The sequence below is a fragment of the Monodelphis domestica genome, chromosome 4 (assembly GCF_027887165.1).
Source record: "Monodelphis domestica isolate mMonDom1 chromosome 4, mMonDom1.pri, whole genome shotgun sequence".
Classification (NCBI taxonomy): Eukaryota; Metazoa; Chordata; class Mammalia; order Didelphimorphia; family Didelphidae; genus Monodelphis; species Monodelphis domestica.
In genome coordinates, this window is record NC_077230.1 from 165,603,004 (window position 1) to 165,626,209 (window position 23,206).

General features: G+C 35.5%; 1 protein-coding gene across 1 annotated transcript in view; it reads right to left on the minus strand.

Annotated features, from left to right (window-relative positions):
• The window catches only part of LY75 (lymphocyte antigen 75), a 128,660-nt gene that overhangs the window by 16,439 nt on the left and 89,015 nt on the right, over positions 1–23,206 (minus strand). The window contains exons 23-31 of the mRNA XM_007494242.3: positions 22,396–22,556; positions 21,131–21,260; positions 17,123–17,349; positions 13,904–14,069; positions 11,641–11,808; positions 8,271–8,387; positions 4,314–4,508; positions 1,920–2,146; positions 397–565 (exon numbers count right to left, since the gene is read on the minus strand). Coding sequence (XP_007494304.2) covers positions 397–565; positions 1,920–2,146; positions 4,314–4,508; positions 8,271–8,387; positions 11,641–11,808; positions 13,904–14,069; positions 17,123–17,349; positions 21,131–21,260; positions 22,396–22,556 — 1,560 coding nt within the window. The remainder of the gene's footprint in view (positions 1–396; positions 566–1,919; positions 2,147–4,313; positions 4,509–8,270; positions 8,388–11,640; positions 11,809–13,903; positions 14,070–17,122; positions 17,350–21,130; positions 21,261–22,395; positions 22,557–23,206) is intronic.

The window sequence follows — 23,206 nt, forward strand, 5'->3', positions numbered from 1 at the left end:
TGGATAAAGAATAATTAAAATCTGTGAAGAGTTCTTGTCATATGCAAACTGCATGACCTTGGACATTCTGTATAACCTCTCTGGACCTTACCTGTAACATGAGGAGGTGAGACTAGATAATCTTTAATTTCTATTACTGCTCTATTACTGGTATAAATGTAGTGAGATAACTTCTCCTTCGTAAAAAGTCCAAGAGAGAGTTGTCATCCTGACTTGCCCATTCAGAAGGGAGAGAGGGAGAGAGAGAAAGTAAAAATTCTGTCTCATTTTAATGGTGGGTGGTTCTTGGTGCTTAGTGGTGAATCTTCTCTGCTGCAGGCCCCAGTGTTTAGAGGAGGCATGGCCAAGATGGTAATGCTGCATGCAACAAACATAATATTCTAAATTGAGACTTACGATTTTTAGGTTTGTAACAAATAGCACCATCCACAACGGAGTAACATTTTTCACGTCTCCAAATTCCTTTAGGATCCAATACGACACAATTTCCTGTAGAATTTTGTTCCTTCAATGGATTGTAGTCAAGTGTGCTTCCATCAGACCATTCGAAAGTTGAGTTACTTCCCTATTTTAATCAGTAATAATGAGATTCTTAATCTAAATCCTAGTTAAAATATATAAAATACTATATGGACTTTAAAAGTGGAATGATAAATTAGTCTTGTATTTCTTAGTACTCTGATGGGATATTCATTTGGTTTATTGATCTAGGACCTTTAATTTCAGGATTTTATATCAAACTTGGAACACTTTTTTATTATAAATAAATTAAAATTAGGGTATTCAGATTAATGAGGTTTTATTCTGTCTCCTGATGATTGGTTCTTTTAAAAGTTGTTCTACAAATTGAGGCAAATATGAAGTGCTATTTCTAGGAGGCTATCTTACATTTTTTTTCTTATTTAAAATGCATTCTTAAAATTACAGATAAGATATTTAGAACTAGAAGAGACCCTAAAGATAATCATGTCTAACTCTTTCATAGATAAAGAATTGAGACTTGGAGAATCTCAATTGGAGAGACTTAAGTCATTTGCCCAAAGTACCATGGGTAGCAAGTAACCTTGGGCAAGTGACTATCTCTTTGGGTCTCAGGTCTTCATCTTTAAAATGAAGGGATTGACTGGGTGGATGCTAAGGTCCCTTCTATGTCTATAATCCTCTGATCTCATTCTAAGTATATGGATAAAAATTTCCTTTAAATTATTATATGCAACTATCTCCCAGAGTCTATCATAATCCTAGTAGTAGAATCTCAAAGTCTATTACTATCATTTTTTATTATTCTACATTTAGCTTGTATCAGGATCATTGCAGAGGCTACATTTTTCAATTGATTCCCTGTCTTTATACATTGGTATCAGCTATAATTTAGACAGAAAAGGTAGAAATAAATTTGTTTACTGGAATTAAGGAAGGAGGGTTAGGCACGCAGAAAGAAAGGATCTGGGCAAAGAGGGCTTATAAAGGATCTGGGTGGTTTGTTCTTTATGATGTCTTACTCCATAGTTCTTCCCTGTCATCAAAATCTCAATAGATAATATAGCATTCTGGTGAGAAATATGGTACGACATGGTCCAGAGCTATAGAAATTCCTAGGGCACCATAGGGTTCTTTGGATTGGAAGGGGTAAGCAGGGAAAGAAATGTTTTGTTTTGTTTTTAAAAAAATCCCCCAATAGTGCTGATATCTAGATTCTATTTAATATACTACACTGAATTATCATGCCAGGTTTGGAGATCATATCCCTAAGACACCAAATTTAGAGTAATTTTTGTATTAATGATTTATAGGCAGGATCTATTTAAAATCCATACATAATTTATGAGCTGAATGCTTCTATCTACTAAATGAAGATAATGCTGATTGAATATATGTAAGAAAGCTTTATACACATAGTTCTGTAATATGCTACTTACATCATGATTTGATAGTCCAGTCCATAATGGAAATCCATCGCGTTTTGCAAGGTCTTCCAAAAAGAGCTGACCATTTTTGTCATGTACACTTGTTAAAGAGCCCCCACTCTGGGAACATTCTCTCAGGGCTTCATACCATGTGAATTTTTTTTGAACAACATTATATATAGAATCTTCATATGGAATTAATTGGGGCAGGGTACGATTATATTCTTCCTTGTAGTCAACTATGAATTTAAAATAAGGCATTAGTGCTTGAATTTAAACGAGTTAAAAAATAAAACCTTTACTTACAATATTTGCCTTTGTCTAAGGCAATTGGGGTTAAGTGACTTGCCTAGGGTCACACAGTGAATTTAAACAAATTTAAACTATACTTCAGTGAATCAACTAGTATTTATGAAATATATACCATATTCCAGGCACTATGCCTAGCATTAATCTAAAGTTGTGAGACTCAATTATTAAAATTAAAAATTGGTAAATAAGAAAATATTTAGAGTTAATGGATGAATACTTGTTTCAAATCAATCACTCAAGTATTTGTGGAGGCCTGTTATGTGTCCAGTGCTATGCTAGGGGACTTTGTGACAATGATCCCTGTCTTTAAGGATTTTGCAGTCTAATTGGGGAGGGAAAACTAATACATATATAAATAATTCTAGCATTATTAGATGTTAAATTGTGTGGTGACAAGTAAGGAATTCTGAGGAGTGAGATTCATGAATGTTGGCTTAGATAGGGCTTCATAAAAGATATAGAACTCATATTTGCTTTTGAAGAATGGGCTGGATATCTCAGAGTCAGATTTCCATAAAGGAACTTCTAGATGAACCTCGGATTGAATTAAATCCAATCCAGCAATCATGTATTGACTTATAATCAATGGGATGCAATGACAAAATGAAAGACAGGCCCTGATCTCTGATACTGACTATTCTCTTTTACAGAAAAAAAAATCTAGGGTAGCAGATACCTTAAAAGGATATCTAATTTACCTTTTTCATTTTTGTTCAGCTGTTTTTCAGGTGTGTCTGACTCTTAGTGACCCCATTTAAGATTTTCATGACAAACATACTGGAATTGTTTGCCATTCTCTTCTCTAGCTCATTTTACAGATGAGGAAACTGAGGCAAACAGAGTTAAATGATTTGCCCAGGACCACACAGTTAGTGAGTGTCTGAGGTCAGATTTGAACTCAGGAAGATGAGTTTTCCTGACTCTAGATCTGGCACTCTATCTATTTTGCTATCTAGCTGTCCCTGGTTTACCTTACTTCCTTTTAAAAGGTCTAGATTTGAACCATCCCTCTGAAGTTTGACACTGATATCCAATGTAGAGAGCATTTTAAGACTGGTGAATATAGTAGAGAGATCTAGTGAGGTGGATCCCAAGGAGATTCCATCCCCTCTACACATTCACTGCTCCAGCACCATGGTATGATATGAAGAGAGGGAAGGAGTTGGCTACTTTTTATCAATGGATTGTGAAAACTGACTCACATTTCCAGTAAGAGCTGGTGCTGGTCTAACCTATTCTTTAATTCTAAGGGAAATTTCATAATATCCCTGAACAGTATGTTATTCTCATTATCAGTAAGTTCTTAGTGCTAACTGAAATACTTCTTACTTAAATTTATGCCCTCCATTTTCAATAAATGACATGTCAGAATCTGTTTGTAAGCTGCAGTGCTAGGTGTATAATTAACAATTGCTCCCATATATTCTTTAAAGTTTACCATGCCCTTTTCTTATAGCAATCTTGTAAGTAGAGTAAGTATTCCCATTTTGCAGATGACAACTTGAGAAGTTAGTAAGTTTTGGTATTATGACTTGAGCCTAGGTCTTCTGCCTTCAAGTCCAGTGCAATTACATAGAAGCAATATGGCAGACTAAATGGAATACCAGAGTTGGATACAGACTTGAATCTGAATTCTCATCATGTATGTACTACCTGGACTTGAACACAAGTCTTCCTCACTCTAAGACAGGTTCTCTTATTCCCTAATCCATGCTATTTCTCTTTAAATTCAAATATTTAGTGACCCCTGTTGAACTATTTTAATCCAACCTTGAGCAAAGCACTAAGATCAAGAAATGTAGATCATTTTTACATTTTTTAAACCCTCCACTTATACTCTCTTTAAAGTTCTGCACATTTTTTAGTCAATATGCTGCAAATGGATCAGATTTCTAAGGTCCTAACCAATCATAGGATTGCATCCTGAGTATTTTTCTAGGCAGTTTTCAGGATTACTTTCATTATGATAAAAAACTGTCACCTGCAAATTTAAATTCTCTCTTCCAAATTATAATGAGGGCAAAGCCATCTTAACTAATATTCAGCCCCATTTCCCCTTTTCTCTTAATTATCACAATTAGATTCATTATTTACCTGTTTCAATTTTGCAAGCAAGAATGCTATGCTGGTGAAAATAAAGTGCTTCTTCGACTTTATTATAAAGTCGGATATCCCATAAGCCATCCGTATTCAAGCCAGCATAAAAATTCTTATTTTTTATAAGTGGTCTTCCTGTTTTCCAATTGGTATAGGACAATGTAGTATTGTCAGACCACTTTAATGAATCACCTAAAAAGAAGAAATATTTTTTCAGTTTAGAAACAAAATTGCTAAGCCTTAATTTCCATGCATAAGGGTCTACTAATAGGTCCAACTTGACAACTTCCTTCTCACACCTTTTCTTTTCTTTTCCTTTTTTAAAAAACCTTGACCTTCCATCTTAGAATCAATACTATGTACTAGATCCAAGGTGTAAGAGAGGTAAGGACTAGGCAAGGCAAAGGGGGTTAAGTAACTTTCCCACAGTCACACAGCTAAGAAATATGAGGTCACATTTTGAAACCCAGGATATCTCCAGATTTGGTCCTCTATCTACTGCAACATCTTGCTGCCCCCTCCTATCCTTTCTTAATCTTTGATATTTCTAAAGTAATAGTGTCATTCTTTCCTTTTCAAGGATTTTCTAACATTCTTGCTTCACCACAAGAGTGCTAGATGGCATGCTTTTAATTGATCTCATTTAAAAAATAAATATAATTTCTTTGTGCATCAATACCTTAGGGTACTGCAAGATCAAGTTTGGGAGTCATTAGTCTACATCTGAACTAGCGGCATTTGAATATATTTCAATAAGATTGGTAAACAGAACTGTTATTGTTCAATTGTTTGAGTCATGTCTGATTTCTTGTGATTCCATTTGGGGTTTTGTTGGCAGAGATATTAGAGTGGTTTGCCATTTCCCTTTCCAGCTCATTTTACAGATGAGGAACTGAGGCACGCAGGGTTAAGTGATTTGCCATAGTCACATAACCAGTAAATACCTGGGGTTGTTTTTAAACTAGGGTCTTTGTGATTCCAGGCCTGGAGCCTAAATAAATCAGAGCAAACACAAGTAGATGGAATTTTGCATATTTCTTCAGAAATCATGCCATTTCCTTATATGATTTCTCTTTAATTTTCATGGATTTTTTACTGCTAAGTTGTGATGACAAGAAAGTGTTTTGGGTTAATTGCCAAGAGCCATTAACTTTGCCAGTTGTTATATAATTCTCTAGAGACGTTGTCTTGGCTATCAATTACAGGGACTATTGGTAATATTTGAAGACGGGATAAGGGCAACCGAAGAGGCAGGAGTCAAGAGGTTGAACACTCTTCCGTTTTTGAAGAAAGGTTTAATTAAGTGTATCATGCCCCTTCAACTAATCTTACACAGGGTTCAGGGTTACTTCTAACAACTAGACTGAAATGAAACAGATTTTAGAGTGTACCTTATCCTCAAAAGCGACTGTGGAGGGGAGAAAATGCACAAGCAGATATGGTATATGTTAGATTCATAAAATTCAATGTGGCATTTAGTACTATATAGTCCAGTCTTATAAGTAGTTTTCAAAGAAGATGCCAACCTCATCAAAATTCTAATTGGCATAAAGATGGTGCCAGGTTCATCCATGTTCCAATTTTCTTACCAGTTTTTGGCCTAGCTATTTCCATTTCCCTACTGGTCCTCATCTCACTTGGCAAGGAACCTGAGCATCTGTCTATAGTAATTATGCTAAGGAGAAGCAGTACATATGTTTACATTTTATGGCCTGCTGCTTTATTTTTATGATTCTCTTAACCAAGGGAGACCAAGGCATATGCTTCAATGTCAAGGTCAAGGATACCTCTCTTCTCCCAAAATTTTTTGTTTTTTCACATTTAGCAAAAAGATGTACCCATTACATTGTTCCTATGCAAAGTGAATGCTTGCTCCTCTAATATGAGTTCCATCAGGTAATGGCATTTCTTAATGGCCATGTTATAGATGGAGCACCATATAACTTCTTTCTCCAGTTCTAGCCCATGGCTTCATCTTGAGCCAGTCAAGATTTCTCAAAATAAGCAACAAAATCCTCTTTGCAGGGTTGGACTATGGAATGGAAAAGATAATCTTTGGTACACATTCAAGCACCAACTCGAACACTTACTGGTTAGGTAATGCTAAGTGAGCAACTTAACCTCTCTCAGATTTAGTTGACTCATCTGCAAAATGGGTATAATAATACTTGTAGTCCTTATATTCTAGGATTGGGGGTCCAATTGCAATGTAATAGCATTAAAGTGCTTTATACACACTAATGATTATTATTATTATTATTCAGTTGATTGCTTAACATATTGAAGCCATTCTCCTTGAGAAACCTCACTAGAAACTTCATCTATCTTCAAAAAACCTTTTCCATTTATATTGAAAAGATATTAGGAGAAAACTGTTAAGACGTCAAACTTAGATTTTCTTTTTACCATCAACTAAAATCTAAACTTCGCCATCTCTTCTTCCTACCCAGTTGATGGCAAAGGGGAAATATATAGCTTGGCCTGAATTTTTATGTCCTCCACTGGCATTTGGCTACCCATCTGCATGGGGAAATGGGAAATGGGGTGACATGGGTTAGGGGGTTCTATCTGAAAGTAGCTGTAAGGCAAAGATGTGATATGTATTAAACAGTAAGGATGAACAAGATTCAGCATGTTGTCATGGAGGGCGTAGCTAGAAATATAGGCTGTACTACGTGGTTGTACTTTATGCCAACTGATAGTCAAAGTAACTCAATTTGGAGAACATTTGGAAAGAAGAAATTTTCTTACTATTCCTGTATTTCCTTCAGATAGATTAAGTGTTAGGAGAAATTTCAGAATGTGTTGTGCATTCTTAAAATGGTTTTTTAGACAGCTTAAAAAATCTAATAGTTTATGCTAGGAGTTCTTAACATGGAGTTTATAAAAATTTAAAAATATTTTGATAATTATTTCAACATAATGTGTTCCCTTTATGACTCCTACTACTCTATGCACTTAAAAACATTATTCTGAGAAATGGTTCAGAGACTACCCGGTTTGCCAAAGAAGTTCACAACACTAAAAGGTTAGGAAGCTCTTATATAATATCTATATAAAAATGGCTATTTTAAAGACATATGAAGAGAAGTTTCTAGCAATTGTCTTCTTATTTTCTTCAAAGATTAAGTCTTAAGAAAGACTGGCTCAGATTTTTCAACAAAATTGTGTGTATATATCCTTTTGTGTGTGCATACAAAGATACACAAAATATATTTATTTTATTAACATAGCTTTTGTCTTATGTGTTTGTGTGTGTATATACACACAGAAGCACCCTTCACTCAACTCATCCAGAAGCCATAAAACTCTATTAAACTAATAAAACTATTAAAAGAATGGATAGGAATTAAGTGGAGGAATTAGTCTATTAAGTATATTTCAAGAAAAAACTGAAATAGTTGGAACAGAATTCCCAGATCCTCTTTTCTCTCATACCTTTTCACTATCTTCTACCATTCTGTGCTTATATATATGTGTGTGTGTACATATATCTATGTGTACACAGTCTAGTCCTCTATACACATACATATATATGTATATATAAGGGTGTATACATATATGCACATCATACATACATATATAACACATATTTTTAGGAAGCTCGCATTCTTATATTATCACTTATATGTGAGTCCCAATCCTTTCTTCATGACTGACCTCTTTTCTGCTTTTCAATTCCAGATCTTCTATGACATATCTAATTAGAGGAAATATTATTTTCCATCATTTGGCTCTAAGTACCAGCAAGAGTTTAGTAGTGAGTAAGAGGTGAGAGTGGGGCAAAAGATCTCATGATTTATATAAGACAAAGACATTCCTCCTTACTTCTTTGCCCTAAATCCTAAATGCAGAGCTATATATTCCACAGGACACTTATACCTTCATAGATTGATAAACAAGTAATTAAATGGACCAAGACCAAGTAGAAAAAAGACTTTAGACATAACTCACCATCATAAGTTATACCCAACAATACCCAGGAAGCCAAATAATTGAAGTACAGAAGCTGTTCACGAACAAAGTCATTCTCTTTCTCATCTCGAATACTCAGAGCATGTGCCTTTGGATCTATTAAATCAAAAGTCTTCAATTAACTGCATGTCAAAATTGTTAACATTTAATACTTACATTTAGTTTGATGAATGAGCTCATCAAAGCCCAATTACAGTGAAAGATTATTCTAACATATCAATATAAACACCTTCCTGCACTCCTAAACAGGAATGGGAGGCAGGTCAAGAAGTTAAATTTGGTCTATATCAGGCAGAGAACTAGTTGTCTAGAGAGAAATGAAAATATGTTTATACCCTTCACTTTCGAACATTAAAAGTACCTTTTCAGACTGTACCAATCCATCTCTGTGGAGAATAATTAAACTACTTATAGTAATAGTATGCTTTAAGAGTCCATATCACAGAATGACTTGTTAGTCAATAACTCCTTCTAATGAGGTATGAGACAAACCCATCTTGTTGTAAATTAACTGACTCCTTTATACAGACAGTTCTTGCTTGACATAAATTTGCATTATGTGAATTTAACTTTATATTTAAAATTCTGAAAGAAATCAGCATCAGGGAGTGATTGAAATAAATAAATAAATTTGAAAGACATATACATAAGGAGTGATTGCGAATTTCAAGGCATATTATTTACATAGTACATTTACCAAGGCAATTGCAGCTTTGGATGTAGATTAAGACTTGCCATTGAGAGATTTGTGGAAGTCTTATAATATTTACTACACAATCTGGAATACTGCTAAGGCATGGGAAGATGTAACAGAAACATTTATGAAGAGAGTTTGGAAAAAAGTGTGCCCACAGTTAATTTCCAACTTCTGTGGATTTGATAAAGATGAAATGTTTGAAGAAGTAACAAGACTGTAAAATTAGCACAAGAATTGGAGTTAGAAATGAGTGAGACTAGGTTCTAATCTGGCCTCAGACACTTTCTAGCTGTGTGACCCTGGGCAAGTCACTTGACCCCCATTGCCTAGCCCTTACCACTTTTCTGCCTTGGAGCCAATACTGACTTGTAGCCAATATTGACTCCAAGATGGAAGGTAAGGGTTTAAAAAAAAAAGAAATGAGTGAGAATGATGTGGAGGAATTGATTAAGTCTCATAGAGAAGAACAGTTGAATGAGCCTCTGATTGGGCTGCTAGCTGAAAAGATTGCAGAAGAAGAAAGAGAAACTTTGGTACCTAAGGTCAAACCCCAAAGGATTCACAAGGAAATAGTTGGCAGAAACATTTCAACATTTGTATGATATTTTTTCTTGTATTGAAAAGATAGATGCAAATACATCAAGATTTTGAAAATACATCAAAGATTAGATTAAGTTAACATTCCTCAATAACATCAGATATGAGGAAAAAAGGAGTCACTGTTCAAACCTCTCTCAATAGCTTTATAAAAAAAGTTGTGCAGCCAGCCACTAGCGATAAAGACTGGGTACAGTGAGTGAGGAAAGGGCAAATACTACACTACACTGTGTTAACTTCTGAATGCTTTATCATTCATTTTACCTTTCATCTAATAATTCTGTTTATTATCATGGTTTGGTATTTAATATATCTGTATTTTAGCACATTTTATGACTTGTATAAAGCTATTATTTTGTGTATGCCTTTGTCATATAGGTAAAGTGAAGTGGGTGGGTGGGTGGCCCAAATTCTCATTATACAAAAATTGTTGTACAGAGAGGTCTGTGGAATGGCCCATTTATGCAAAGTGAGAACCGTTCATAATAAACTTTTGGTGGATTACACATGGGGATTTTTTCAAATATACCACCTTCCTACAAACTATAGATGATAAGCCTCCAGTTATTCCATTCTCCTTTCTTTATAACTTTGTACAACTTTCCCAACAGGGAGGCTCTCTGAGGAAATGCTCTCTTTTCTGGGTAAGAATACCAAAGTGGTAACAGAGAGACTCTCAGAAAAAGTCTCTTCGAGCCACATACTCCCTATGCTCATTTCTCTCCTTGCAAGGATTTTGGCCAGATGAAGTCAATCTATGGGTTTTCCCCTTTACCCAGAGGAAAACATTCATTGAGGAAACCTTGATTGATCAGAGAGATTCCATTCTCCATATACATGTGAACAAACATTTAAAGCTCTTCACAACCCCACAACTACCTTTCTGGTCTTTTCACACCTTCTACTCTCCTTAACTTCTCTCCTTCCCTTGTACTCTTCAATCTAGTGACAGTGGCTTCTTTATTGTTTCTCATGTAAGACACTCCATTTCCTGACCCCAAGGCAGTTTTACTGGATGTCCTCCATGCCTGGAACACTCTTCCTTCTCAGCTCTACCTCTTGGCTTCCCTTCAAGTCCCAGCTAAAATCTCACCTTCTGTAGGAAACCTCTTTGTTGATTATTTCCCATTTATCCCCTTTATAGTTTATTTGTAAATAACTATTTGCATGTTGTCTCCCCCTTTAGACCATGAGCTTCTCAAGGGCAGGGATTGTCTTTTGGCTTTTTTTATATCCCCAGCACTTAACATGATGCCCGACACACAGTAGGCACTTAATAAATATTTACTGACTTAAACCATGTATGTACACACAGAGGACAAACTGTTCAAAGGTCAGAATCAGTGTCATAGACCTTGGGGCAATACAGGAAACTCACACCAAAAAACCAGGTAGGAAAGGCATATCCAGACTACTTTTGGCTAAAGGGACCCCTTGTACTCATGTTTCTAGCAGTGGTGTCAACCTCAAATAGAAATGGGATCATTAATCTGTACGTAAGGATCCCCATGGGCCACATATTGGCAGTTTAAAAAAAAATCTTTGCCTGGGGGCAGCTGGGTAGCTCAGTGGATTGAGAGCCAGATCTAGAGATGGAAGGTGCCAGGTTCAAATCTGGCCTCAGACACTTCCCAGCTGTGTGATCCTGGGCAAGTTACTTGACCCCCATTGCCTAGTCCTTACTACTCTTCTGCCTTGGAGCCAATACATAGTATTGATTTTTTAAAAATCCTTTGGCCACTTTGATTTAGTTTTTAAATGTGGTATCATTGTAGGCACACCCTTTTTCTAAATGATTCAAGTTTTCTTAACCCTTTTGTCTTAGAATCAAAACTGTGTATTGGTTCCAAAGGGAGTTAATTGAATTGCCCAGGGTTACACAGGTAAGAGGTGTCTGAGGTCAGATTGGAATTCAGAACCTCCCTTTTTTAGGTCTGACTCTTAAGATGCTGAGCTGTGTAGTTGCCCCCAGTGATTCAAGTTTACAGAACAAACAATTGCCAAGTGGTCAGTTAAGCCCTCAAACAAGTAAATTTCAAAAGACAACATACTTACTTAGCTTCTGACATTGAAGTTGCACTTCATCTTTTGTTACTGCTAGGAATCTATTTTTGGCAATCATGAAATTGTAGCAATTATTCTGAAATGGTATCCAGGGTGTATTGAGAATGGTAGATGGACATTTAACAGTGTCAACTTTCTTTATCTCTTTTTCTGCCTCATCTGGAAGACATAATAAGAACATTCTTATAATTAAAATCATTCATATTTGCATAGTATTTAAAATGTATAAATTACTTTCCTCGCTAGAGCTCCATAAGGTAGGCACTGCAGGTATTACTCTCTGAAAATCAACTTGGAACTTTACTAGAAAAATCACTAAACTGAATATACACTGGCCCAACAATAGCACATATATTACATATTTTACATATATTACAAGGAAAGTAAAAAACAGTGGGAAAAGGGACACACATGCCCTAAAATATTTATAGCAGCAGCATTTTTTTTTGTGGTAATAAGTTGAACTAGAGACAAAGTAAATGCCCATTGAATGAGTTGAATAAATTGTGACATATAATTGGAATGGATTATTATTATGCTTTAGGGAGGAAAAAAAAGAATATACAGGATTTAAGGGCAGGTAGGTGGTATAGTAGATAGAATTCTGGACCTAAAGTCAGGAAGATTCATTTTCCCCAAGTTCAAATCTGGCCTCAGACACTTATTAGTTGTGTGACCCTGGGCAAATCACTTAACCTTGTTTCCTTTAGTTCCTCATTTGTAAAATGAGCTGGAGAAGGAAATGACAAACCAATCTAGTATCTTTGCCAAGAAAACCCAAATGGGCTGTTGAAGAGCCAGACATGACTGAAATGACTAAACAACCAAGACAAAATTTAGAGAACCTTGTGGAGATTTCTATAACTGACACAGAATAGTAAGCAGAACTATGAGAATAATTTGCATAAGGATTGTAATAATACAAAGGAAAATTAGTGAAAAACTCAAAAACCTGATAAATGCTGTTACTGATTGTGGTTTTAGCAGACAGTTAGTAAAGAATGCTTCCTTCCTCTTAGCAGAATGGTAGTTGATTAAAAATGGGACATGGGGCATATATCATTAAAAGTCATGAATGTGTCGATTTATTTTGCTCAGGTGTTAACAAGGGAGACTGAGAAGTCATTTGGAAAAATGATGGAAATCATCACTACAACTTTTTAAAAAACAATATTTTTATACTTATAATTTGGAAAAGGTAGAAACGTGACCACAAGACTATCCAATCAATTTTAGATCCAAATGTTAAATATGAAGTTAACCTTCTAAATCTTTCTAGGAATTCTCAACAAAAGGGCCTTAATATAATGACCTAGAATTCATTGCTCATAATCACTTGGTCCTCTTGAACTAAAATAATAGTGGTTCTCTTTAGAAAGGAATTTGACCAATATAGCCTTCCTGATTTCATTATAAAATGGCTGAATGCTTAGAAAGAAGACAATAATAAATCATTCATCGTGTTTTTGTTTCTTCTGCCATAAAAGGTTTAATAGGTGTCCATCTCAGAAAAACGAGTAGAAAGGACTTTTATCAAGTTCCTAGAACAATTTCAACTAAATTCTCTGAAGACCTCTCTGTAGTTTCTCAAGACACATATGAATGAGATGCTTTATTATCTAAAAAGTTATATTCTTCAGCAAAAATAAATACATGAATGATCCTTCCCATCTCCAGATATTGGATATCCAAGAAAATCTGGTTATAATTTTTTTAAAGGAATACAGAATTTCTTTTAAAAAAGGAAAATAATCACTCAAGATGATATAGGTATGGCTGGATATCCTACTTTAAGAAAAGTCAATCTACATAATTACAAATGCTAAATCAGAGGTTGTAGTCAACATTTATTAAGTAATTGCATTACACAAGGCATATAATAGCTCTTATAAAAGGATTCCATTAAATATCAACAATCCAGAGACATGCAAACATTAGTTTGTTCACAGAGTCTGGGGAAAACAAAAACTTTAAGCAAAAGTATTAAAAATTTGACCCCATGTGAAAAATATACATAAAAACAGCTAAAAATATTGTCATGGGAAAATATCTAAGCCACAAAAAAACATTTACACTCAACTTTTCAAAACACACATCTATTATAGAAAGCCATTTAAAAGAGTACATTTTAACATTTTACAATAGTAAATGGTTTCTACATCTGAAATAAGATTTGTCACACTGCTTCTTAAAGTTTGTTACCCCTTGGAGTTAATAAAGTTTAAGAATAGAAATGTTTTGAATTTTAACTTACTTCCTGAAGTATAACAGATTGCACCTGATTGGATGCTTCCGCAACCAGAAGCTTTCCAGAAGCCATCAGTGTCCAAAATTACACAATCTTCCAATTGTGCACTATTTTCAGACCAGCGGCTAAAGCTGAAATGTTTTCCATCTGACCAGACATAGTTGAGTTCATCCTGTAACAGCAAAGATATATTTTTTAAAAATGAGCTCACCTTTGCTTGGATCTAGAAGACAAATCTAAGCAAACATACAAATAAATGACTACACCAAAGTATATATACATAAATAGTTAAGCAAAATAGCATGATATTGATTGTGACTGAAAGGACATACAATCTTACCCTTTTATAGTTTACTCGTTTTATAGGTTATTATCTGTTAAAAGAAAGGAAAGGTGTGGCCTTCATTCTTTGCATCTGACCTGCTTTTTTGTTCCCTTTGAATATATCTTGATTAGTGTTGAATATATTTACATGACTAACCTATATCTATATTGTTCAGTGGTTCAGCTTTCTTTGATTTGCAGGACTTTATATAAGTTCTGATATTTCTTGGATTTTTTTCATATTTTTCTAAGATAAAAATATGTGTAATTTTCTTCTCTACACTCATTGATGGTCAGGATTTAGCAGATAAGGTATTAATGATGTTTTAAGCTAACTATAGCATACAGCTAGGTAGCTGATTAAGAACCGGGGATAGAGATGGGAGGTCTTGGGTTCAAAACTGACCTCAGACACTTCCTAGCTTTGTAACCCTGGGCAAGGTACTTACTGCCTAGCCCTTACCTCAATTTGTCTTGGAACCAATAGTTATTATTGATTGTAAGACAGAAGGTAAAGGTTTTATAAAAAAAAACAAACCCAAATAAAAAGAAGACAACAAAAACCCCCAACTATAAAATTGTGGCCATAAGCAGTTACCTTTAACAAAATATCAACAGCTCTCTGGATGAGTCATTAGAGGATGAGATGGGCTAAGCAAATAAACGAGCTGTGCCCATGGAGGCCTTTTAAATAGATGAGAGAAGTTGGAGGCATACAGCTTGGGAGAGTGCTTTGTGGCTGTTGGGAAGGAAGAGGGATTTCTTTCTCTTCTCCTTCATTGACTATGTTATCTAGTAAGAATATGCCCAGTAGTAGATACCCCATCCAGTTGTCGAAATTGTGTTGGTTCAAGAGAATTCAAGGGACAAGTGATGGAGCAGAGATACTCATGCCAGACAGATATGGCTACATAAAAGCAACTGTTTGAAGGAAGAAACAGCAGCTCTGAGGAGGGGACATTTGGTGATAGAAAAGAGCTACCTACAGACTCAAGAGAGAGTTGAGTAGTGGGGTGGGGAGGGTCAGACACTGAGCCTAGCTCAGCAATTACCCAGCAGAGATTTCTAGGTGCTACTCCACCAGGAGATATGGGTTGCCTTTACCACATACATCTACATCCCTATGTCTCAAGATCCCATTATTTCCATGAACTCTCTATATTTTAGGGATAGTGTACCCAAGATTCTGAATATGACATATTATAATTACTGTTTTTATCATATCATCTCAGTAATTGGCTTTGCTAATTGTGCATGGGGGCTGAGAGTCAACAAAAAACTTTGGTAGGAGCTCATGAGCTATTGTTTTAGGAGGCCAGAACCCCTGGGTATTGAAGAACCCAAGGCAGCAGGTCCATTCTGCAGATCTAGCTGGTGAATACCAGGATAATATTGGGGGAGGAGCCCGGAAATATTTTACTAATTTACCCATCATTCATTATAACTAAAGATAGATTCCAAAATACTTTGAATTGTAATATTTAAACTTATTTTCATCTTCAACACTGATGACCTTTTTAAGCTCTTACCTTCCATCTTAGAATCAATACTCTCTATTGGTTCTAAGGCAGAAGAGCAATAAGGGCAAGGCAAAAGTGGTTAAATGACTTGTCCAGGGTTACACAAAGCTAGGAAGTGTCTGAGGCTAGATTTGAACCTAGAGCCTCCTGTCTCTAGGCTTGGCTCTCAATCCACTGAGCCATTTAGTTGCCCTGATGACCTTTTGCATGACCACACAGCTAGAAATGGTGAGATTTTGATGATAAAAAGACTATCTCTCTTAAATCCCTGAATTAACCTTTGAGGTCTAAGGTTCTAATAGTATTCTAGACACATTGATAGGTGGCACAGTAGTTAGAGTGCTGAGCCTGGGATCAAAAAGATCTGAGTTTAAATCTGGTCATGTGACCATGGGCAAATTGTTTAACCCTGTTTGCCTAGTTTCCTTGGCTATAAAATGAGCGGGAGAAGGAAATGGCAAAAGAACTATGACCTCACCAGGTCTCAGTTTCCTCATCCCTAAAATAAAAACTTTGGACTAGAGAACTTCTGAAATCCTTTTTAGCTCTAAATCTGTGATCTTATGACCTGTTCTTTTTATCTTTTCTGTGGTTGGATATAGAGAACTACTCTAGTTTCCAGTTTCTCTCCATTTCGAGTCTGAATCATAACAGGTAAAAAGAATCATGCTGGATGATAAATAGATATATTTCCTTCACTACCATATGAACAGAAGGAATATAGTTCTCTCATTAGTGGTTAACAACTGTAACTAAAAACCACATATACTTTGAATTTCTTCTTCCTCACCTTCACCCCTTGCCTTCCTTCAAGTCCCAGCTGAAATCTCATCTTCTTTTCTTGATCACCCTTAATGCTAATGCCTTCCCTCCATTGATTATTTCCAATTTATCTTGTATATATTTTGTTTGTAAGGTTGTTTGCATGATGGCTCCTCCAATGGACTGTGAACCCCTTGAGAGGAAGGACTATCTTTTGCCTTCTTTATAGTTGTAGCACTTAGCACAATGCCGTGCACATAATAAATGCTTACTGACTACTGACTTTTTTTTTTAAACCCTTACCTTCCATCTTGGAGTCAATACTATGTATTGGCTCCAAGGCAGAAGAGTGGTAAGGGCTAGGCAATGGGGGTCAAGTGACTTGCCCAGGGTCACACAGCTGTTAAGTGTCTGAGGCCAGATTTAAACCTAGGACCTCCCGTCTCTAGGCCTGGCTCTCAATCCACGGAGCTACCCAGCTGCCCCCACTACTAACTATTTTGAAATAAAATTATGAACTCTGTGGACAAATTTAGGCTTTCATCACAGAAAAAGTTCTAAAAACAAATAAACTCTCACACAATTTCTACATAGAGTTAGAACAGAACAGAATACTTACATCTTGGCTTGAGAGTCCAATCCACAATGAAGAATTATTCATAACAGTCTGCACAGTAAGGAAAGCTTGTTGATAGGGGTCTGTGATGCTTACTAGCTGCATGTCCTCCTTTTGGCACTCCATCAGGGCATCATACCAAGTCATTGCTTTCTGGATTATTTTGTATGAATAATTTTGATACTTTATGGTTCTAGAAGTGTTCTGCAATGTACGATTGTCTTGGATTTCTGGGTGTCAAAAATAAATCACTTGAAAACCCTAGATATTCTCCATCCTGTTTATATAAACACAGGGTTCAGTTCCAATATTCCCCCACTCCATCACACCACCAAACAGGGGACAACATGGAAGTTTTGGAGTAAGGGTGTGATAATGAAAGAGAAATCATTTGTAGTAAATTAAGTAAAATGGCTGGCAAAGAATGTTGGTTTTCTGAAAATAAAGGAAAACTCCATTCATCTGCTCTTATGTTTTCTCTGCAATTTGTAAGTGGAGAGGTGGCTTGAAATCAGATTATCCCTCAAGGTCGATGCCAAGTACTTTTATTGTCTGAATTACTTTATTAAGGGAATATATTGTGTCCTCTCCACACTGGCAGTGACAACCTGCTTAATTTCTGAAAGGATAGCCAATCTTTACATTTCAAGGTTCACACTGGAAAGAGCACTTATAAACAGATCTAACAAAGTCATCCATGAAGATTATATTTCAGTTTTTGCTTTATGTAAGTTTCTGGAAATGAGAGCAGCAGTGTCAAATTGTGGGAGAACAGGTGACAGCTTTAATAATAAGTTTAATAATAGCGTTTATATAGTTCTTTAAGGTTTAAGGTTTGCAAAATGCTTTATTGAAAATATCTCATTTTATTCTCACAATAACCACATGAGGTAGGTGCCATTAATTATCTCCATTTTACAGATGAGAAAACAAAATAGCTGATAAAAGTGTTAAGTAGGATTTGAATTAGGGTCTAACTAAATCCAGGTCTAAGCACTATTTCCAAGGTGGTATCTCATTGCTCCATAATAACTGATAGAAAACTACCTGTTATATGGTGGTACTATGAAACCCAGCTTTGGAATCAGAACACTGACTTAGAGAAGTCATTTCTTCCTTCTTCCTTCCTTCTTCTTTCTTTCTTTCTTTCTTTCTTTCTTTCTTTCTTTCTTTCTTTCTTTCTTTCTTTCTTTCTTTCTTTCTTTCTTTCTTTCTTTCTTTCTTTCTTTCTTTCTTTCTTTCTTTCTCTTTACTTTCTGTCTTAGTAACATCTCTAAGAAGAGCAAGGGCTAGACAAAAAGGGTTAAGTGACTTGACACAGCTAGGAAGTGTCCAAGTTCAAAATTGAACCCAGGTCTTCCTAAACTCTATGCCTGCCTCTTTATGCATTGAATCAACTAGCTGCTCCCAATTCATCTCTCTCAACTTCAGTTTTCTTGTCTACGAAATAAAGGGGCTAGACTAGATGATTTCCTGTTATAGTTCCTTCAGGATCTAAATCCTGTAACCAGATGGCAGTTTAAGGCCACTCTGGATATATGACAAAGCTCAATTTCTTTTTATTCCCTCTGCCACTCGTTAATACCTCATTATACTCTACTTGAATAAAAAGAACCACAAAACCTTTTTGAAAGCATGCTTGAGACCCATTCTCAAATATCTTATTTGACTGCTATTTGGAATAGAAAAAGGCATGATTACTGGAGTGTCAGGTGTCCACATTCTCTTCCAAATGTGAGCTTAACAAATAATGTTTGTTTTTATAATAGATTTAATCATTTGGCATTTGATGAAGTGAGGCAGGGAGTTCATAAGGCATAAGAAGGTGATTTGTTGCCCTCTACAGACTATAACCTGATTCTTATACCACCTTTCAATTTTCCACTACAGGTTACTGTTGCAGTAGGTGTATCTATGGAGAAAACATGCCTCCTTCCCTTCTGCTAGAGTAACACTCATATAGATGGGAGAAAGTCTACATCTTTGTTTCCACAGGGTCATGGGCAATCTGATGACACAGTGGATAGAGTGCTGGGTCTGAAATCATGAAGATTTATCTCCCTGAGTTCAAATCTAACCTCAGACATTTAATATTCATGTAACCCTGGGCAAGTCACTTAACCCTGTTTGTCTCAGTTTCCTCATCTATAAAATGAGCTGGAGAAGGAAATGGCAAAGCATTGTAGTATTGTTGGCAAGAAAACCCCAAATAAGGCCACAAAGAGTTGGATATGACTGAAACAATTGAATGACAACATATTGATATCAGAAAAATGAGATATATGTTCTGAATTTTTACTTGAGTTCTTATGTTCTTTCTCCACTTATTTTATTCCACGATAGTAAGAGATCTAAATGAAAAGATATGTAGAGACCAAAAACTAGAAAAAGCCACTGTACAAATGAGTTTTTGCTCACATCCCAAATGTAAACATGTGCAGATGGATGTCCTCAGGGATGTAGTTGAACTTGAAGCTGGAAGTTTATGTTTCTGTATCTGTTCATAGCAGCTAGGTGGGGTTCCAGGACTGGGTCTGAAAGACTCATCTTACTGAGTTCAAATCTAGTCTCAGGCAGTTACTAGTGAGGTGATTCTAGGCAAGACCTTAATCCTGTTTGTCTCAATTTCCTCATCTGTAAAACGAGCTGGAAAAAGAAATGGTGAACCATTTCTCTCTAAAGAGAAAGAGTCAGATGCAACTGAAAACAATTTGTTAAAGGGTTTCTTTTTTTTTGTTTGAGTTGTTTCATTTTTATACATTTCCTATGTTGGGATAAAGGATGAAGTTATTGTCATTCAATTGTTTCAGTCATGTCTGATTCTTTATGACCCCACTTGGGGTTTTCTTGGCAAAGATACTGCAGTGGTATGCCATTTCCTTATCCAGCTCATTAAAAAAAAAAGAGCCCTTACCTTCTGTCTTAGAGTCAATATTAGTATTGGTTCCAAGGCAGAAGAATGTAAGGGCTTGGTAATTGGGATTAAATGACTTGCCCAGGGTTACACAGCTAAGAAGTGTCTAAGGTCATATTTGAACCCAGGACCTCCCATCTCCAGACCTAGCTTTCTATCCATTGAGTCATCTAGCTTCCAGCTCATTTTATGGATGAGGACACTGAGGCACACATAGTTAAGACACCTGCAAATGAGTTTTCCTGACCCTAGGCCTGGCACTTTATTCATTATACCTACCACCTAGGTGCCCATAAACTGGGATTAAAAATCTCAATATATGTTCAAGGAATTTGGATTACAAACTAAATTCCTTGAGGATATTCTACATTTCAATTTTCATCTTTGTATGCCCAGCCTAGCTCCTTGAATATAGAGTTCTTAGTAAATGATTGGGAAACCGAATTGGCAAATTAAAAACAAACCAAAAAATGTAGCTAGATGGTAGAATAAATGTAATTTTTTAAAAAGTACTTTTGTGAGAGCTAAGAACTCATAGTATTGCTTTTCTATACATGCTCTAAATAACTAAAATGCTTTTTATAAAAAAATCATTGTTTTCTATCTTTTAATCAATATTGTCTATTGGTTCCAAGGAATAAGATTGGTAAGGGCTAGGCAACTGGAGTTAAATGACTTGCCTATTGTCACACAGCTAGGAAGTATCTGAGGCTAAATTTGAACCCAAGGTTCTCTTGTCTCTAGGACTGTTTCTCAATCCACTTAACCACTGAACTGCCCCCTAAAATGCTTTTAGAGATACAACAAAGCAAATCTATTTTTAAGTTGGCTTTGGGATATATTTGTACACTTACATTTTATCTTAAAAAAGTAATATAAAACTTTCTTTATTTTTAAAATATATGTATATATATATTTCATGTACATTTGAATTCATATCTCAACAAGAAAAAGATTTAAATGCCCTCCTCCAAAGTTAAGCTATATAACGACTGCATTTATGCCTTCCACTAACAAATCCCTTATGCTGAATTTTACCTCTACCTTTATATCTGCTATCAGACAGGCATAAAATTTGTTACAAATAAAATCCATACCTGAATATTTTTGACATAGAGATAAATTGTGTTCTTCTTTACAGGAAGTTAAATTCCATGTCCCAGTTAAAGCTGACTTCTGAAGGTTGAGCATCACAGCACAATGGTTGTTTGAGTCTTCATCAAAAAACTAAAAGAAAGGGAAAGTATTCGTTTATTTAAGTATGAAGATCAATGACATTTTAAGTGATTTTTGTCAGAGACATATGATTCAGGCCCAAGGACCTTTTTACTTTTAATTTTAATATATTTCATTAAAGAACTGAATTAATTGGATTCAGAAGCCCAACAGAATCTCTATAGCATGTGGAAAACAGAATTAACTTTAAAATACTACAGAGAAAAAAAAACTTCAGAGAATACTCCAACCTCACATAACACAAGAACAGCAATTCTCATGTATTGCCAGTGTTTAGTGATTCTAAATAGTGTATATTATGGCAGACACAAGTGCTTTGAATACTATATTCTCAAAGTCACATTTTGGAATATCAATGACCAATTACTCCATCTTTGCCCCATGGTGTCAAAGAATGGAAGCTAGTCCTAAAGTGGGTCTGTGGGGACCCCACTTGTATCTTTGGGGTTACTTCATTTGGGGTTTTCTTGGCAAATTTGCCATTTTCTTCTCTAGATCATTTTACAGATGAGGAAAAAGACTAACATGGCTAAGTGGCTTGCCAGAATCACACAAATATTCAATGTCTGGGCTGAGTTTACACTCAGCAAGATGAGTCTTCCTGACTTCAGGTCCAACATTCTAACCATTGTACTATCTGGCTGCCCCAAAGTCTAATTGACACCAATGCCAAAAATTCATATTTAACTCTTCTTATTTGTGATTTATGCCCATTCCTTAAGAAAAATTATTGTGAGTGACTTTTTATCTGCCTCATGGAATTTGTGAGGGACTTTGAACTCAGGTCTAAACATTTCAAAAGACAAAGTAAAATTTTGTGTTCAAATTCACAAAAAATTGTGAACTTGGCTAGAAAAAATGTAAGTATTTTTTAATAACCGGAATTTAGCATGTTTTTGAATAACAAAAAATCCCATGATCCCAGGAAGAATTCCATAGGATTCACCAGACAACAAAGGGATTCAGAACACAAAAATAGTTGAAGAACTCCTATCCTAGAACATTAAGCCTGGAAATAAGGAACATACTCTTGAAGGAAGCAGAGATATACAGCAATTGTCTCTGCTCCTGAGATAACCTGGGCATTCGATACAATTGTACCCACTCTGAAACGCTATAAACTTACATCCAATGGTATCCTTTTTTCTCGTCCCTTCAACAATGGATGGAAGTTACTGTACAACAGTTTGTTGTTGTCAGTCCATTTGCTTATCTTTGTGGTAGTGCTTCTCAACAAGCCGATCCAAATGCTATCTCCCAAATCAGGAAGTAAATATGTAATGAAGTCTATTAGGAAAGATAATGATTCAGATCTTTTGAGATATTGCAAATAATATTTTTAAAAATGACTGCTTATCATCTAACTCAATAAATGCTAAGGCACGGATTTCTTGTTCATTAAAAAAAGAAACAGCAATATATTTCAATGTATAATTACATTATATAACACAAAACACATTTTAAACTTCCACTTATTAGGCTATTTTCCTCTGCTATGTATTCTGAAGAGTTTTTAAAAATTCTAAATTCTTTTATTTGCAAAATATATCAAATCCTTAAGTGTCACCTAAGTTTTTACCCTGTCTAGGATCTGAACTACCAATTCATAGAACTTTATTGGTATTATAGGCTATTCCTCCATTTTTCCTATTGATTTCTCCTGCTATACTTGCCTTTATCCCCTTGGCCTTATTCGACTTAGAACCAGTTTTTTTTTCTTTTTTAAACTCTTACTTTCCACCTTCAAATCAGTACTATGTAGGTATGGGCAAATCACATTATCCTTCAGTGACTAAGTCTGTTAAGTGGTCAATGAGTTGCTGCTTTTCTTTGGTACATGGAGTTTTCACACCAGGAATTCTCTACACCCTGCGATATTGAGTAAAAGGGTTAGGTAGAAGTGACTTTCCCAGGGCAACACAACTAGGAATGTCTGA